This window comes from Lepidochelys olivacea (genome assembly GCF_965140295.1).
Source record: "Lepidochelys olivacea isolate rLepOli2 genome assembly, chromosome: 1".
Taxonomy (NCBI): domain Eukaryota; kingdom Metazoa; phylum Chordata; order Testudines; family Cheloniidae; genus Lepidochelys; species Lepidochelys olivacea.
Genome location: NC_140411.1, coordinates 4,073,931 through 4,093,878, shown reverse-complemented (window position 1 = coordinate 4,093,878; position 19,948 = coordinate 4,073,931). Strand labels below are relative to the sequence as shown.

The 19,948-nt window shown below is 44.3% G+C and overlaps 1 protein-coding gene across 1 annotated transcript; it reads right to left on the bottom strand.

Annotated features, from left to right (window-relative positions):
- Positions 1 to 6,500: 6,500 nt before the first annotated feature.
- On the bottom strand, positions 6,501 to 7,439 carry LOC311515988 (olfactory receptor 52E2-like; the record flags this gene model as incomplete). The annotated part of the gene is made up of 1 exon (XM_084619558.1): positions 6,501 to 7,439. The coding sequence occupies one exon, from the start codon at positions 7,437 to 7,439 to the stop codon at positions 6,501 to 6,503; it is 939 nt and encodes a 312-aa protein (XP_084475684.1).
- Between the last annotated feature and the right edge of the window lie 12,509 nt (positions 7,440 to 19,948).

Here is a 19,948-nt window from a genome sequence, read left to right as displayed (position 1 = left end):
AATTGTGGCTTAGAGAAGCTCCTAGGGAAAGGAATCCTCTTGGTAATCTGTTCAAGCAGTTTGCTGCAACTGAAGGGCATGAAAGTGATTTAATCAAGAAAGTTTCAGTTCCTAACAGCTAGAAATTTTCTGTTGTGAATGGATCCACTGACTTTCCTTTTGAAAGATCCAGTGTGGATAGCTTTGAGAGGGTCTCAGATGGAGTAAAAGCTGTTAGGGAATTTATTCAGCCCTATGACCAAATGGTTGTGTTTGGCCAGCTTGTTGGGAAGACAATGGTGTTGGAACAGGAATGTCTCCATGCTCATTCTGTAAGTGAGCACACTGCACTTCAGGGTCTGAGGACAGATTTGGTTTCTGGTGTTTCAGAGCGGAACAATTTTATGGCTGACTGCTTAAGGATGCAGGGGAGAGCAAGCAAACTCTCACCCTCAGACTCTTTGGATTTGTGTGGTAACTCTTTAAGACAGAGTCCAGCCTTGTATCATAGATTGATAGAAGTGTAGGACTGGAAGGGACCTTGAGAGGTCATCTGCAAGTGTTATCAATATTGTCTCTGTTCCTATTGTGACATTGCACCCCATAATTCTTTATGGAAATATGCTTATGTATTTATATATGACAAAACTGGAATATGTTTTATGTTACATATGCCATGTAACATATCTCTGCAAAGGTTATGATCTACTGAATATATTCATCCTAATTTGTATGCATGTGTCATATTTGTATTTGAAATACAAATATTTCAAATATTGGCTGTGTACTTGTTGAGTTTAAGTAGCCTTAGTAAAGCATTTGGTCAGCTTCTTGAGAAAGGAATGTGCAAATTAAGTGCCCAATCAAGAAACACTTAACTGCCAATGGATCTTCAAAGACTCCAATCCACATAAGAAGTCTTCCTGGAGACATTCAAGATAGCAGGTGGGCAATGACTGCCCATCTTGGAGGTGGATTTTGCATCAGAGAGAGAGGAGGGGTCTCAACCCACAAGAGAGTCTATTTAAGCCCCTGGAAGATCCCTCCATTTTGTCTTCAGCTGGCTCAAGAGATAGCCTGTCCACCCCCAAAGGATACCTGAAAGAAACTGGAACAAAGGACAGTAACCACGGGGTGAGTGATTGCTGGATCCAGCCTAGGAGGTGGCCAGTCTGTAAAAGAAGCCTATTGGAACATCTCTGAGGGTGAGATTTCATCTGTAATCACTTTCTTACTGTATTAGGTTTAGACTTTCGTGTTTTATTTTGCTTGGTAATTTACTTTGTTCTGTCTGCTATTACTTGGAACCACTTAAATCCTACTTTTTGTAGTTAATAAAATCACTTTTTACTTATTAATTAACCCAGAGTATGTATTAATACCTGTGGGTGGGGACAGCTATGCATATCTCTCTATCAGGGTTATAGAGGGCAAACAATTTATGAGTTTACCCTATATAATCTTTATACAGGGTAAAATGGATTTATTTGGGGTTTGGACCACATTGGGAGCTGGGCATCTAAGTGTTGGAGACAGGAACACTTCTTAAGCTGTCTTCAGTTAAGCCTGCAGCTGTCACGGGACGTGGTTTAGACCTGGATCTGGGTTTGTAATAGGCTAACATATCTTGGTCAAACTGGCAAGGTTCTGGAGTCCCAAGCTGGCAGGGAAAATGGGTTAGAAGTAGTCTCAGCAGATCAGTTGGCAGTTCCCAAGTGGTTTTCTGTGTTCCAACCAATCACACCTGTATCCAGCTCATTAAATAACATCAGCCCCAGAACAGATCCCTGTGAAACCCAACTTGAGACCTCCTTCCAATCTGACAGCATTCCATTAATAGTTACTCTTTGTTTGTGATTGTTTGAACCAACCATCTATCTTCTTAATGGTAGTTCTACTGAGTCTGCATTTCTCCAGCTTACTTATTGGAATGTCACGTGGGGATATGTCAATATACCTGGACTTTAGCATGGCTTTTATGTCCATCGCTTTTCCCCCATCCACCAGTATGGTTTGGTATGATTTGTTTTTGCTCTGCCTTCCTATCATCTGTTACCAGCTCACTTTCTCCACTGAGTAGCAGACCCTTACCCTCTCTGATCTTTCTTTATAGTCTGATATTTGTAGAACCCCTTCTTGTGATCTCTAACATTTCTTGCCAGCTATAACTCATTCTTTGCTTTGGCTTTCCTGATTTTGTACCTACACACACGTGCTATTGCCATATATACTTCCTTTGTGACATGCCCCTCCTTTCATTTCCTGTATGTATTCCTTTTGGTTTTTAACTAGCTAAAAAGTTCCTTCTGTGGACACATTTGAGTGGCTCTTCTTATCTTTCCACTGCATCTGAATAGCTTGATTTTGAGCCTTTGGAATTATATCTTTTTTGGAACTGCCAGCCCCCTTCTACTCCTTTTCTTTCTAATTTGTCTTTCAGTGGAACCTTGACTACTATTTCTCTGAGTTAGTTGAAATCTGCCTCTTTGAAGTCCAGTGTCTGTGTTTTGTTCGCATGTCCTCCTTTCCTTAGAATCTTGAATTCTATCAGCTCATGTTCACTTCCCCAAGTTCCCCACCACTTTCACTTTGCAACTAAATAATGTTGGTCAAAACCAGAACCACAATCAATGACCCCCCTACATGTTTTCTTAACTTTCTGATTCAGAAAGTTGTCACTGTTGTGGGGCAAGTACAGCCCATTCACCTTTGGCGCAGGGCAAGAATGTTATGGCCCCATGACTAAGACTTCCTGACTAACCTTTGCCTCACAGCGATAGGGCCCAGTGATCCAAGTAAGTGTGGCTGTGCTTGCCTTTTGGGTGATGTGCCCTCATGGTCAGGGGCAATAAGCTGCTATTGCCCTCAGGGCATATTGGCTTAGTGGGCACAGTCAATAGGGCCACCTTTGCCTCCGGGGCAAGCTAGCTCTTGGTCAGCAGGTCAGGTCACATGGGAGGTATCAAACTGCACCCCTTTCAGTATGTCGCCCTGGGCCATTGCTGAACTGCCCATGTCAAAGGCCGGCCCTGTGTTTGACCCCCAATCTCATCATGATAACTCAGGACAGTGGCTATGGTGCTCGGCACTTTCTCCACACCAGTCACTTCCCTGACCCACTGATCATTGATTACAGCCAAACCACCTACAATTGATTAAACAGCAATTGCAAGAAAAATAAGGAACAAACAGAAAGAAATATGGGAAACACGGAACCTTCCCTACAGGCATGTAAACCACCACAAACAGCTGTCTCTGGGGTGTGAGAAAAGTTCAGTCTGTTCCCCACATATCCCAGGCCTCCCCTCAGACTTGGGCTGTGGTGTGGTGACACCATGGGTGAGAGACCTGCTATGACAGTGGCCACACTCCCTCAGGCTCTAAGTGGCAGGACCCTTCTGCCCAGCATCTTCCCTCCCATCGGGTTCATGTCCCCCATTCTGAGTCCAGCCTTCAAAGTCCTCCTGTCTCGCAGTGTCTCCCTGTGCTGGCCCCTCTCCCCATGGCCCCACCTTGCTCTCCACAGCCACTCATCATGCTTGGCTGCCATGTTACTTGTGGCATGGCTGCATCCACTCCCCTGGCTATGGCCTTGCTGCACCCTGCTGTAGCTCAGCCCTGGTTCCCCATCAGGGCCGGATTAACCTTTTGTAGGCCTGGCGCCAAACATATTTGATTTGATTGAGACTTCCACTCAGTCCCTAGAGAACAAACTGGGCTAGCATCAATATATCAAAAATACTTTTGAATTTAGTGTACTTGTGTGGGCGGGTGGGTGTTGTTTGTTAGTTTTTTCTTTTTTGTTTAAAAGCTCATGACCTGCTTGGGGCCCTGAAAACAAGTGCTTAATTGGCACATTTATGAGCCATATTAGGCCCAAATGTAGCCTTCAGTGGAATTTCATCTGCATCTCCCCCCGCCCCCCTTCCACCCAAAGTTATGTTTCGGTTTTTGAAAGCTGGATTTTCTACTTTGGTACAATAATGTTTAAAAAAACTTTCTTTTTTTTTTCACAAAAATTAGTTTCTTTAGCCTATTTCTCCCTTTGCCTCACCATCTCTCATAACTTCAAGTGAACCAGTAAAGTTACCGGGGTGGGGTTTGGGGAGGAATTTGCTGCTGATTGTTTTTTTGCAGGGAGAAAGGGCCACTAAGACACACGCACACTTTTCCATCATAATGCAACCTCAAGCCCCTACCTCGACCTTCACCCTGGGTTCTTCCCCTCTCCTGCCCCTCCTTCTGTCCCCCAACCCCACAGTTAACTCCCACCTTCACACAGGGGTCCTCCTCAATTACCCTGCTATTGCCCAGCCCCCACTTTCAAGCCCAGAGCCGTCACCTTCCTCCCTTTGACTGCCTGCTCCATGCAGAGCCAACCCCACCTTCAACCCCGTCTCTCCTTTCTGTTCTCCCTTTGCACCCCCACACAGAGCCAACTCCACCTTCAACCCAGACTCTCCCCTCCCTCCCTCCCTCCCTCCCTCTGCCCCATACACAAAGCCAACCTTCACACCCTGCTTCTCCTAAGCTCTGACCCCCATAAAGTCACTGCTAGCTTGCCCCATTGCACCTGGACTTGCCCTACAACTGCCCCTTCCTTCCAAAGTGTTCTCTAACCCCTCCCCTCCCAGAGTAGGAGGGAGTTTCTGGGCATTCCCACTGGCAGTGGGGAGCAGCAACCAGCCCCACTGTCACCACCTGCCCCTCCGCTGCTCCAATGTTTGGCTCCAGTCTGCTCAGCCCCCCCACAGCTCTGCCTCAGTGGTGCTGCTCTGCCTCCAGCCCAACTTTGGCTCCGTACTGCAGCTTCCAGATTTGTACAGCCTTAATAGCCCCAAATCACTTAAAAACTAACCCCAAAGTAGCCCAATCTATCTATTGAGACAAAGGTGTTTTTTTTTTAAACACATTGGTCTCTACAACAAGTAACAGATGAAAGTTTTTGTTAGATACCTAAGTACAAACTGGATTTAAAAAAAACAAATAATACAAGTCCCAGCAGGAGATCATCCACGTTAAAAACAAAGCGAGATGAAAATCAAATCACATTCAAAACCCCAATGTTGGTACTTGTATCCCAATTGAGGATTGGCAGATATTTCAAACTAAAAATAGAAAATGTTAAAAATAGCCCCAAAGTAGCCCAAAATGTATGTAGTGCAAAAACAAAAAAATATATTTATTTCTAATGCATTGAATCATGGTACTCAATGTCCATATTTTGAGTTGAATTAGTTTGTTACTGTTAGTTGCTAAAAGACAATATTTCATCCTTGCTGTGTTCGTCAGAAGGAGAATGCTTCTGCTGCTAGTCATACGTCAGCAATGACCAGTGCGATCATTTCTTTCATTGGTGTAAACTATTCTCAACAAATTCTGTGTTGTTGCATATATGCCCTAACACAAAGCATGTTTTCTAAAAGTTCCTCTTCCAGCCTTTTGCGCAGTTTTGTTTCAATCAAGTTCAGCTGAGATAGCAGTCTTTCAACTTCAGCATTGCTAGAACCTAATGACAGCAAAAACAGAGCAAATGAGCCAAGTTCACCAGAGACTTTGTCCTCAGCAGCATTTATGTATTTGAGAACCTCAGTCCAAAACTGCTCAACTTGGTTGTCCTGAGTATGAGGCCAGTGAACCACTGGCAAAACTCTCCACTGCTGCTCCAACTTTCCAGTGTCTCCACAAAACAAAGGCAAAAATGAGATCACCCAATCAACATCGTGCAGGGCTGAGCAGAGTAGAAGGACTTAGTACTGCAAGTGATTCAATCACCAGGATGTTTGGTGGCCATCCCTGTTTCATGACAAACCCCAACATGAAATTTTGACACCAATTTTTGATGCCTTAGAAGGCGGGAACGGTTAGTGTGTGTTTTGAAAGTCCAAGCTGAAAAGCGACAACCAAATGAACTGTTAAAAGTGGTAAGTTTTTGACCCAAAGGTGACGTTGTAGTTAAACACAGTGGTCCAGTTCTCAAAAACACAAAGTTTCATAACTCTCACCAACAAGATCTAGTAGAATGTCCTCAATTCCTGCAGAAGCTTTCCTGTATTAGTTTCCCCTCCAGGCCTCCTGAAGGATTAGACGTAGAAAAATCAGGTAAATTTTATTCACAAGATTGCTGCACATATGATAATAAAACATTGCTTCCATTCATCCAAACTGATCCAGGCCCTATTCATACAGTGACTAATGGAAAGCCACCATGAGTCAGAAAGCTGCAGTATATTCTGGTGGTCTGGAAGTCATGGAAAGGCCAACAGACAGGGTTTGTGGGGGTTTGGGGCTGACAGGTGACCCTGAAAGAGGTCAGGGAATGATCAGAGAGATGGAATTCAGCAACCAAAAGAACAGTGCTTGGTCATAGAGCGATAAGACCTTAGATGTGAGGATGTTCTCACACTGTGAACTACCAATTTGCTGAGCTTAGCCAAATTGAGACAGAGCACTCTTGTTTAACGAGGAGATCTCCTTTCCCACTCTTGTCACACAGGTTTAAAATCAGTGGCCCCAGGTGATTACATTCTGCAGGTGTATTTGCCCACTTTGTCACAAATCTCTTTGGTTTTAGCTCCATAAATGATAGGGTTGAGCATGGGGGGGATGACAAAATAGAGGTTGGCCAAGATGATGTGAACCTGCAGAGCGATGCCCTGACCAAACCGGTGTGTCAGAATGGAGAAGAGGGAGGGAGGATAAGACGTCAACATCACACAGATGTGGGCTGTGCAGGTGTTGAGGGCTTTCTGGTGGGCTTTCTTGGAAGAGATTCTGAGGAGTGTCCTGATGATCAGACAGTAGGAGAGGGCAATGAGTGTCAGGTCTAAACCGATGACTACAAATCCTATAATTAAGCCATACATCCTATTGACTGCGATGTCCCCACATGATATATTTGCCACAGCTATGTGCTCACAGTACGTGTGGGAGATAATGTGGTTTGCACAAAATGGCAGCCTGCTCAGGAGCAGGGCCAGGGGCAAAATGAAGAGAACAGCTCTTATCAAACCCACTAGCCCTAGCTTAGCTATTTGTGCGTTGGTGACAATGTTGGCATATCTCAGAGGGTTACATATGGCAACATAGCGATCAAAGGCCATTGTCACGAGGACAGCTGAGTGCATAGCAGAAGCTGCATGAAGGAAGAACATCTGGGTGAGGCAGCCACACACAGTGATGCGTTTCAAATTGAACCAAAATATACATAATGCCTTTGGCATCACGGAGGTAGACATGCCGATATCTGTGAGCGCCAGCATGCAGAGCAGCAGGTACATCGGCTTGTGCAGGGTCTGCTCTTTGCCTACAACAAACAGAACGGTGACATTTCCCAACAGGCTGATAATGTAGAATATAAAGAAAGGGATGGAAATCCAGATGTGGTCAGCTTCCAGGCCAGGGATGCCCAATAGGATGAATGTTGAAGTGCCAGAAAGGGGGAGGTTGAAAGTTGCCATGAGATGATTGACGTGTTGATCAGGCTCGGAAATGCTCCAGGTGCCTGTGAAGGGAGAGAAGCACAGTGAGGGGGGTTACATGCTTTATAACAAGTACTACACTAAATATTTTATAGGTATTACCAATCTAGAAAGGGGGGTGAGCAGTGAGGTGACAAGATTTGCAGATGACAAAAGATTATTTCGGTCATAGTCAAGTCCAGAGAAGTCCTCTCAGGGAGCTAACTAACCAGGTAAATGGGCAGCATGATGGCAGATGAACTTTAATGTGAATAACTGCAACATGTACGCCCATTGGAAGCAAAAGCTTGAATTCCTCACACACCTTACAAAGTTCTAATTTAACTGTATGAACGCAGGACAGGGTCCTGGGGTCATGGTACACAGCTCTGGGAAACCCTAATCACAGACTTTATTAGTCTCTAAGGAGCCACAAGTACACCTTTCCTTTTTGCGAATACAGACTAACACATAAACCGTGGTAAACATATAACACGTAAACCGTGGTAAACACAGCTGCTACTCTGAAACCTAATCGCAGAATGAGCATGGACAGAAACTAAGCAAAACATTGGGGTACAGGAGGAATGAAATGGGGAATTGTACAGAAAATACACTGCCATGAGATTAATATTTCACCCTCCCGTGGACTCCTCTGTGTACTCCAGGGCATGCTTCTCACACAGGAAACTTTATGATACAGGGGTTCAGGCAAGGGCAACGAGAATGATCAAGGGCTGGGGAATCTCTCATATGGAGAGAGATTGGAAAGACTGGGATTGTTACCTTACAAAGGAGATGAATAAGAGGGGATATGAGAGAAGTCTGTAAAATACTGACTGGTAGAAAGTACATGGAGAATTTGTTCCCCCTGTCTTATAACACAAAATCAAGAGGACATTCAAATAAACTGAAAAATGGCAAATTCAAAACAGATAAATCAAGAATGCTTTCTTCACTAAATGACTCATTGGACTGAGGAACTCATTTCCACAAGAGGTAGTTGAGGCCATAAACTAAGTAATAATCAGGAAGGGTTTGGACATTTACATGGATTGTGACATTATCCAGTTAGAATACTTACAGCTAAATAAATATTTTGGAAAGCCTATACACCCACATGTTTCAGGGCCTGAGATAGTCTTTAGCTGTGAGGTATTAGGGTGACAGCCTCATGACGGACAGGTCACCCCCCACCCAAATCCACCCACTGCTGGGTTTCTTCTACCTTCTTCTCCAGCACCTGGGGCTGTTACTGTTAGGGAGAGGACACTGGACTAGATGGACCATAGGTCTGATCCACGATGCAATTCCTGTGTTCAAAAGGAGCCAAGTTTCCACCATGGAAACAGGCATTATCATGCTGAGCTATGACTGTGCTCAACAGAATGGGCACAAAGGACAGAAGAGTCTTGGTATTTAGGGCTATAGGCCTGCACCTCTGTTACTTCCCTTGTGTCTTTTGTTGACACAGTTTCATGTTGGCACCCAGCTTTGTCTGAGACATAAGTTACAGTGTAAACTGACAATTGTAAGCAGAAACGTGTCAGCAAATCAGGTGCTTTTCCTTCTCATGCCTGAATATTGATGAAGTTTGTAGATGACTCAAAAATTTGGGGACGGTAAATAATGAAGAGGATAGTTCCATGATTCAAAGCTACTGGATTGGTTGGTAAACTGGGTTGAAGCAAACAATATGTTTTCTAATATAAACATGTAGATAGATACCTACATCTAGGAACATGTAGATGATGCTTACATGATGGGGGACTCTCATGGGAAGTGCAGTGACTCTGAACAGGATTTGGGGGTATGAAGGAATAATTTGCTAAACATGAGCTCCCAGTGTGATCATGCAGCCAAAAAGAGCCAGTGTGTTCCTGGGATGATAACCAGGGGAAGCTCAAGGAGAGGTAGAGAATTTATTTTACCTCTGTATTTGCACTGGTGCGACTGCTTCTGGAATCCTGTGTCCAGTTCTGGTGCCTAAAATTAAACATGGATGTTGATACACGGAAGAGGCCAAGTATTATTAGAAGGTTAGGAAACCTGCCTTATAGCAATGGATTGTCATCAAGTCACCCCTTAACCATCTTTGGTAAACTAAATAGACTCAGAAATCTCAGTCTGCTAAGTACCTACACAGGGAACAAATATTTACTAATAGGCTTTTCAGCCTAGCATACAGAGGTGTAACATGATCCAATGGCTGGAAGTTGAAGTTAAAGAAATTCTGCCTGGAAATAAGTTGTTAATTTTTAAATGGTGAGCATAATTAGCCACTGGTACAATTCACCAAGGGTCTTGGAGGATTTTTCATCACTGAGAAAGTTTAAATCAAAGTTGGATATTTGCTCTAGGAATAATTTTGGGGAAATCCTCAGGCCTGCGTTATACAGACCGGATGATCATAATCCCCTCTGTCCTGGGGATTATTATTAACGTGTCCCCAGGAGTTGCCTAGAGGCATTTTGCCAGCAAGCTTGTGCCTGAGATTAAGGAAGGCATTTATTATTTTCATGGTGATGGCACCTGGAAAATCTACATTAGATGTGTATTTCATGAGGAAGAGAGATCTTTTGAGGCACTGCATGGATGAATGTTTTAGGAGAGAAAAATAATGACTTGACCACATGAAATCCTTGCTATTAATGACTGACAGAGGTGGCTAACAAATGGGCCCAGAGCATCCTGGGTTTAATGTCTGTGTTCCAGTTGCCCACTGCTTCTGGCAGCTGACAGTTGCTCCTGAAAATGAGTGGTGTTTATATAGGCCCTGATATGTCCCAGAGTTGCCCACTCTTGTTATACAATGTGCATACTTCTCCGCTTGTGCATTGTTCCTGTGCAGCAGTCCCCGAAGCCATGCACATTGTGTATGAATGCACCAAGATCAGCAGCAGACGTGCCTTGGCATTTGCCACTCCCTGTGTGGGATTTCTCACTGGTGAGACACAGTCACTGGTCTCCCTCCAGACAATGGAGAAGGTGTCAGAGGAGGCACCTCACCCACTGCAGAGGAAGAGCTGTGTGTGGTGTGGGGCAACCTGGAACGTGTAGGAGCCAGGGACGGCTGGGGAGTGTTACGAATTACACCTGGTAGGACACGTACACAAATGCTACGAATTATACCTGGTAGGACACGCACACAAATGATACGAATTATACCTGGTAGGACACGCACACAAATGCTGCGAATTACACCTAATAGGACACGCACACCAGTGCTACAAATTACACCTGATAGGACATGCACACCAATGCTGCAAATTATACCTGATAGGACACACACAGTTCGAATCTAGGCTGAGGCACAGAAACAAAGTCCACAACTGCAGAGTTCCCAAAAGACACTAAGTTTATTATGCTCGAGCGTGGTGCCCCCCTGCTAGCCAGGGAGGGACCCTAAATACAGATTATACAAAGGTTATATACTTTTTAGCAAAGCATGTTGCCCTTGTGCATCGGAAACCTTAGCCAATAAACAAACCCTTGTCTTATCTACCACCTATCCCTGCTTGGTGCATTCCTCGTGCTCTTCCAGTATGTTAATTACACAGCATGGTCCTAAAGCCATGCATCAGTAACTTTTATTATCAGAATGGGAGGCCTCGCATCAAGGCCAAGAGACAGGGAGTTAGAGACTGACAAAAACCAGATACTGGGAGTCAAGGCAGGCTGGAGACAAGGGGGAGGATTTTCACAGGGATTCAGTATCTAAGGATCACTCCTCCTGGTGTATGATGTGTTGGCATTTAAACAATGGTGGGCCCCAAACCAAAATGAAGTCACATGTGCTAACTTTTCCTTAACAGTCCTCCCTTTCTTTTTGTACGTCAGTAAGCTATATTGGGGCTGAGTAACTGTGCTGCAGGGTTAGCAACTGCCGACAGCACATACTGCAGCATTGCAGGCATACAAAAAATAATGCAAAAACAATAACAGCCATGAGGTGAGCCAGTCCCAGACTTCCTGGAATCTGGCGCTGGTAGTGTCGAGGCTCATGTGGTGGAATAGGGCTGCCTGTTGCTTGAGGACGTGGATGTCAGTTTTCACCCTATGGTGCTGATTTACAAATACGCAACAGCTTGAATTGACCAGAGCACAAACCCCGCCCTGATTTGCAAGGAGATAATCCAGGGCTAGGCAGTTTTGCAATGTAGTTTGGGATAGCTGAGTGACTTCAATTTGAAGGGCAGAGAGAACATCTGCAGTAGCATTTGCCATTAGTTCCAAAGCAGCTGAAATGTTAACTATAGCTTTTTCCAGCTCACCTTCTTCCAACCATGGCAGAAACCAACGCACAAAGGAGCGAAAGCCTTTGGGCCATTGAGAAAGGTGGTTTAAAGGAATACTTCGTCGGTCCCTCCATACTAGATTGCGGATCTCTCCCCGGGTCAGGGTCTGGTGTACTGTCACGGCGGGTATTATAGCCCCTAAGGTACATGTACCACACCATCCTGCTGGGAGAACCTTATAGGCTGTGTGATTGCATAACCAATACCAGCCAGACCCCTCGGGGACCGGCCACGGGGTCCTGGAGTAGGTAGAGGGGCTTCCCGCACCAGAGCTGATTTGGGTGGTGTCCTTGCACCCTACAAAATTCCCTACAAAAACTGTATTTTTTATGCCCTTACGTCGTGATACACATAAAGCATAATTACCCTGGGCCACCATATCAATAGACCATATTTGGATTGTAACATTCCAGTTAAATGTAGTGTTTGCCCATAGCTGAGCTTGGAGTGTTTGATTAAGGGGGATAGGTACCCCTACCAACGGGACCCCCTGACCTAAATATGTGGGGGTACGGATACAAATCCAACACTGCGTTCGATTTACACCCTGTTTGATAGCACAGGTTAAATTCAAGAAGCTATTGCCCTCCCATCCTTGTACTGGACTTGGCAATAGGGAGAGGACCCCCCCAGGCAAACCATACTAATGTCGACATCCTCCCTTGTACTATACAAAAAACACTACCCCCAATGTAAGTCCAATAAACAGGAACACAAAAAGTCCTGGTGGGCTGTGAAGGTCCCAGTAGCTGGAAAGCTTAGTCCATGGGTTGGTCGTGGTGTTCATTTGTGAAGTGGCTCATCCAATGGCTTGTCAGGGTCAGGTGGGGGTCCCAGCGCCAACTTAACGTAGCTATGATGGATCCAGGAACCTTCACCTGCAAAGGAGTGGTGGCAGATGGTGGGAGTAATGTTCGTTGCTGTAAGGTGTTTTTGGTATTTATACTTGCCTATAAGCACAGTTCCAGCCTCTGGAATAAACCCACCCCACCACTTTACTTCACATTCCCAAGAATACGTTCCGCAACTTTCTCCCTGCCAATGTACAATGCTCCGTCTTTGCCATCAAGGCCAATTCTCAGTGTCTTTTGCAGTCAGGAATCCTTGGATTTTGGTGGTTTTAGCAGAGCAGGTGTTTCTTTTTTTTTTCTTGGAACAGTCATGGTTTTGCATTATACAGGGGAGAGGTTACTAGCACGTCACCCTGTAGTGCTTTGGTTTCTTTAGCAAATACTGAATGCAGGTTAGCTTTGTCAGTGGACAAGGGAGAGGTTACTAGCACTTCACCTTGTTGTTGTTTTTTTTTTTTTTTGCTGTTCAAAAGGAGGAAAGAAAAAAAAAACCCAGAAGGAGGGACAGGCTGATCAGTAGTCAAAGTGAAGTCATCTCGAGGTGGAGGGGTCTTTTTGCAGTAAGAAGCATGGGTCTAGGCAGTCAGTCCTTGGCACTTCACAGCGGTGTTGGTAGTTAGCAGGACTTAATAAGGGCCTTTTTAGCATGGGGCCAGAGTAGTCTTTTGTTGATGGACCTTTATGTAGACCCAGTCACCTGGTTTTAACAAATGGCAGGTTTGCTCAGGATTCTTGAAGCAGGACTTCTTTTACCTGTAAATACAGAGACCTAACACATTTCATTAATCTCTGGCACTGTGTTGCAGATCTCACAGCTGCTTGGGCACATTTAAGCCCCCCTCTTTCTTGGCTGTTAGCCAAATCCTAGCTGTGAGTAGTGTCCTTGGGTAGGCCAGTGTCTTATCTTTGGACCGAGCCTGCCAGCTACAGCGTTGAATTAGCTCGTCCTCCATTTTATTTTATTTTTTTTCTTCTTGGCTTTTATTAACCTGCAAAGGAAACTTTTACTTTTTACTTATACACCTTTGTTTAAAAAGGAACACATGTACATTGCCCATTATACAGCACTTCAGTCTTATTGTATAATGTATGCCACATACACCCTTCTAGGAAAATGACTTTATTACAGAGCTTTGGAGCAACAAGCCAGGACAAGCACACCCACTTTTGAGGAGCCCACTTGTGTCATGGTTCCTCCCCCACTCTGAACTCTAGGGTACAGATGTGGGGACCTGCATGAAAAAACCTCCTAGGCTTATCTTTACCAGCTTAGGTCAAAACTTCCCCAAGGTACAAAATATTCCCCCCGTTGTCCTTGGACTGGCCGCTACCACCACCAAACTAATACTGGTTACTGGGGAAGAGCTGTTTGGACGCGTCTTTTCCCCCAAAATACTTCCCAAAACCCTGCACCCCACTACCTGGACAAGGTTTGGTGAAAAGCCTCACCAATTTGCCTAGGTGACTACAGACCCAGACCCTGGGATCTTAAGAACAATGAAAAAGCATTCAGTTTTTACAAGAAGACTTTTAATAAAAAATAGAAGTAAATAGAAATAAAGAAATCCCCCCTGTAAAATCAGGATGGTAGATATCTTACAGGGTAATTAGATTCAAAAACATAGAGAACCCCTCTAGGCAAAACCTTAAGTTACAAAAAAGATGCACAGACAGAAATAGTTATTCTATTCAGCACAATTCTTTTCTCAGCCATGTAAAGAAATCATAATCTAACACATACCTAGCTAGATTACTTACTAAAAGTTCTAAGACTCCATTCCTGGTCTATCCCCGGTAAAGACCAGCATATAGACAGACACAGACCCTTTGTTTCTCTCCCTCCTCCCAGCTTTTGAAAGTATCTTGTCTCCTCATTGGTCATTTTGGTCAGGTGCCAGCGAGGTTACCTTTAGCTTCTTAACCCTTTACAGGTGAGAGGAGCTTTCCCCTGGCCTGGAGGGATTTCAAAGGGGTTTACCCTTCCCTTTATATTTATGACAACTTGGTACAACCTCTGGTGTCCAATAGCTTTCTTCCCTTCCCAGCCTTCTGGCTAGAAATGTGAGGTAGCCAGAAGGATCTCATGTATAATATGGGGAGTGGGTTAACCTTTCATGTCCTTGCTTTCAAAGACTGTTGGTGTGCAAATTTTAACAACAATTTTTTTAATTAAAAGATCTGGCCAATGATTTTTTTTTTTCTTAAGCAAATGTATTAAACTTTAGTATATCACATTTTTTGATATTATCCAAACACTTTGTATTCCAAGTTGAATAAAAAAGTATCTGCATTTTCATTTAACCCTTCTATTTAGTTTTAAACTAAACTGTTCTATGAAAAATTAAACACAGCAATTTTGTCCACAAGACAAACACCACAAGACAGGACATAGAACACAGAACAGAATTCCTATTGTGCCAGTAAATTCATGAGATGTTGAATTGCTTTTCAGCTGGCATAAGTTTTTTCTGATTTTCTGAAAGACAAAAAAAAAAACAACAACACAGATCTACCTCTTTTGGGCAGCCAGTCATTGCTTAAAATATTTACTTTTTATACAAATACCCTTCTTAATTGCAGGCAAAACAGAGGAATTACCCATATTTTCTTGTATTTGTTTTATAGGCAGCCCAGGTTTCAGTGGCCTCTACCTTATTAGTTAGGTAATTTACATTAAAACAAATTCTTTCTGGCTTGCTTTTGGATTCACAGGTTAAAGATTCTTACTTTAAAAAGGGCACAATAAACTTTACCAGACTTTTGATTGCCTTTTACTTTTAACTCCTGCTGTCAAACACACAGTGACCTGAAAAGGAAGACACCACCTATTGTAGCCCCTTGGAACCTAATAAGATATTAATTAAGTAGCACTGTATAATTGCATTACTTTGGAAAAGGGCCCATTTTTTTTTCCAAAATGGCTGCAAAGAAACCAAGAATTCTTTTTCTTTCCAGTATTTCACAAAGTTCAACTGCTTAATTCTTTCCAGCAACTAAAGAGTTAACTTCTTACTTTACTTTCTTAAATCACTTGCTTATTTCCCAAAACGACACCCAATTAACTTAGATTTTACCATTTCAAGTATTATTCCGGGATTTACGTTTTCCATTCCTGTAATTATTTACTCCTCTTTTTTTTTACTATGACCTTCAAGTTTCCAATCTGTTTTCCAATCTCTTTATCTGTTGCCTACCTGCTTGGGCCTGATTCTGTTTTTTTTTCTCTGAACTGTCCCTTCCATGAGCACCAGCTTTGTTTCACTACCAAATTAACAAGGAGGGTGGGCTTCTTAACTAGCCCCCAGCCCTCCTGGTCTCTTTTCTTAAATATTTTCACTTAAAAGGACTACCCGAGTCCTCCCCACATGAGGCTTGTCACCTGGACAGAAAGCATGGCCAATTGGCAAGCAAGGAGGTGACAGGCATAAGTCAGAAAGCCGAGGGTAAGCCGGAGGAGGGGCAGAAGCAGGCATAGCACAGAGTGGGGCTGGAGACCCCTGAGATGAATAAGAAAAGGAGGAGGAAAGAGGACGTCCTTTCACATGCGCATAAACCCAGTTGTCCCATACATACCAATAATCCATCTGGGCTGGAGCTTTGTTCTCCAGCCTCCTTCTAAGCGCTGTTAATGTATCCCCAGCAAAGGACACATCTGGTGGCCATTTAACAGATGTTTGAGTTGTTAGTGCTGGCCACTCAACCTTACATAAAATAACAGCTTTCTTCCTGCCTAACCCATGGGTGCCAGAAATATTCCCCCAGTTCTTGAGAATTTCAGACAAAGGGGTCCCCTTACTTACACTCTGCCCAGAACCCATAATGGTCTACCAAAAGAACACAAAATGTGCCACCTTATCGCCTAAGCGACGGCTCACACCCCCCCTCTTGGGAGTTCTCAAAGGTGAACTCACCCTGTGCCGGCTGGAGCTGTCCGAGAGGAGGAGTGTAGTCTCGCTTGTTGGGGCGAGCCTAGAGTCCCTTCGTGGTCGCCAAAACTGTTACGAATTATACCTGGTAGGACACACATACAACTGCTGCGAATTATACGTTCTAGGACACGCACACAAATGCTACGAATTACACCTGGTAGGACACGCACACAAGTGCTACGAATTACACCTGATAGGACACGCACAGTTCGAATCTAGGCTGAGGCACAGAAACAAAGTCCACAACTGCAGAGTTCCCAAAAGACACTACGTTTATTACGCTTGAGCGTGGGGCCCCCCTGCTAGCCAGGAGGGGACCCTGAATACAGATTATACAAAGGTTATATACCTTTTAACAAAGCATGTTGCCCTTGTGCATTGGAAACCTTAGCCAATAAACAAACCCTTGTCTTACCTACCACCTATCCCTGCTTGGTGCATTCCTCGTGCTATACCAGTATGTTAATTACACAGCATAGACCTAAAGCCATGCATCAGTAACTATTATTATCAGAATGGGAGCCCCTCCCCCCCCCCAGATGTTCTGGTTTAACTTGGATTTAAACTTGAAGAGTGGTCAGTTTGGATGAGCTATTACCAGCAGGAGAGTGAGTTTGTGTGTGTATGGGGGTGGGGGGGATGTGAGAAAACCTGGATTTGTGCAGGAAATAGCCCAACTTGATTGTCATGCACATTGTGTAAAGAGTTGTCACTTTGGATGGGCTATCACCAGCAGGAGAGTGAATTTGTGTGGGGGGGTGGAGGGTGAGAAAACCTGGATTTGTGCTGGAAATGGCCCACCTGATGATCACTTTAGATAAGCTATTACCAGCAGGACAGTGGGGTGGGAGGAGGTATTGGTTCATATTCTCTGTGTATATATAAAGCCTGCTGCAGGTTCCACGATATGCATCTGAGGAAGTGAGCTGTAGCTGACGAAAGCTTATGCTCTAATAAATTGGTTAGTCTCTAAGGTGCCACAAGTACTCCTTTTCTTTTTGCGAATACAGACTAACACGGCTGTTACTCTGAAACCTGTCACCCAGTTTGAACACTCACAGCTGCACCTATTTGTAAAGGCTGTCTCTGTACTTGTGCATTTAACAAAATTCTTCTAGCAAACACCCACAAAGTCTTGAGGCCATTTCTGAATTGAAGAATGTATCAGACTATGTTTATTTCCTGGTGTCTTTTCTGTTCCAATGGTAGATCTATGTTCTTAATCTCTTTACAAGGGTAAAGTGAAGTCGGGTCCTCAGTTAGGAAGGATTTGTTGGGATATTGCCACCCACAAAAGGAATTTCATAAGCTTATTTGCTCATTTGGCTCATAGCCAGGATGCTAGGACTATGGCTTCAGGGCAACTAATCTGGCAGCATGACTTTATCACCAATCCATGCTTGTGGTCTTTCTTTATAAGTAACATTTAGGTCTGATGAATTAGCAAGTTGCCTTATCTGTGAATACTGGTAACACTGCAGCTCCAAGGACAGAAGCATTGAACAGCCTGAACTGCATTACCGAGGCAACGACATGCCAGCCTTCAGCACTTAACAAGGGCCGGCTGACACTCTGAGCCCAGAGGTGAAGAACTCTACGGTCTGGAGCAAGTCAGGGACTGTTGTGACTCCTGCCCAAAGTGCGGCCACTGCCTCAGTCCCTGGGGTTCCACCACTTCCCCATTCACTGCAGCGAGTTGTTCAGAGGCCTGGCTAAGGAAGTCATGGTTTCTGTGACTTTCAGAGACCTCTGACATTTTCCCCTTCAACCCTGGGCATCGGAGCTAGAGATGTCAGCCAGTGAGGGCCCCTGGGTTCTCAGCTGCCATGAGTGGCCAAGGACCCAGCAGCTCTCAGCCATTGTGGGTAGAGGGCGGGGCCTTCAGTTAATTTTTGACTATTGCCCGTGATCTGTCCATGACTTGTACTAAAAATAACTGTGACAAAATCTTAACCTTAGGAATGGCTAATCATCTGGTCTACCCTTCATTCCTGTACAAAATTGCATCATGGGCCCAGATAGCCACTCCCTGAGTGAATGCATTCTGGATGCTATCAAGCCTGGGGTCATTGCAAACCCACTGACCTGGCTGGAAGTGTCTTCCACAGCATCATCTTTTCCTCCCCTATTCCTATCAAATCTGCTGGTTCTACACTTACTGGGGTGTCAGCCTCCGTCTTGTAAGTCAGCCATTCCCACCATTCCTTCAGGACTTTATCAAAGTGGTTGCAGTCCCTCCACAATATGACCAGAAAGGCCAATTATTGGAAATAATTTCCCTAATATGTTTATTAAGTTTTAGCACAACTAAGTTTCCACACAAGAATTCCTTTATTAGTCCAAAGGGAACTTGGTGTTGATTACACCCAAGTACAATTACAAGCAGATACACACTTATGTGTTATATCCTACAAGAATACATTCATAAGCATTGGCTAAATATTTACCACATTAAGTCCTGAGGTAAATGAGGAAGTGGGAATGCACAAAGAAGAGGGTGCAACAGGGGAGGCCTCCTGATTCATATTGAGAAAGTAGGGCAATTATATAGTTATCTTAGGTGCATGTACACAAATGGAAGAAGCCAGGGAAACAAGTAGGAAGAATTAGAAGTCCTGGCACAGTAAATATATAATGTGATTGGAATAACAGAGACTTGGTGGAGTAACTCACATGACTGGAGCTCTGTCATGGATGGGTATAAACTTTTCAGGAAGGACCAGTGTGGGAGAAAAGGGGGAGGAGTTGCACGGTATGTAAGAGAGCCATATGATTGCTCAGAGCTCCGGTATGAAACTGGAGAGAAACATATTGAGAGTCCTTGGGTTAAGTTTACAGGCAAGAGCACAAGGGTGATGTCGTGGCGGGTGTCTGCTATAGACCACCAGACCAGGAGAAGGAGGTAGACGAGGCTTTCTTCGGACAACTAACTGAACTTTCCTGATCACAGGCCCTGGTTCTAATGGGGGACTTCAAACACCCTGATATCTGCTGGGAGAGGAATACAGCAACACACATTCAACCCAGGAAGTTTTTGGAGACTGTTGGGGACAACTTCCTGGTGCAAGTGCTGGAAGAAACAATTAGGGCCTGTGCTCCTCTTGACCTGCTGCTCACAAACAGGGAAGAATTGGTAGGGGAAGTAGAAGTGTGTGGCAACCTGGGCAGCAGTGACCATGAGATGGTCGAGTTCAGGATTCTTACAAAAGGAAGAAAGGAGAGTAGAAAAATATGGACCCTGGACTTCAGAAAAGCAGACTTTGACTGCCTTAGGGAACTGATGGTCAGGATCCCCTGGGAAGCTAATACGAGGGGGAAAGGAGTCCAGGAGAGCTGGCTGTATTTTAAAGAAGCCTTATTGAGGGTGCAGGAACAAACCTTTCTGATGTGCAGAAAGAATAGCAAATATGACAGGCCACTAGCTTGGCTTA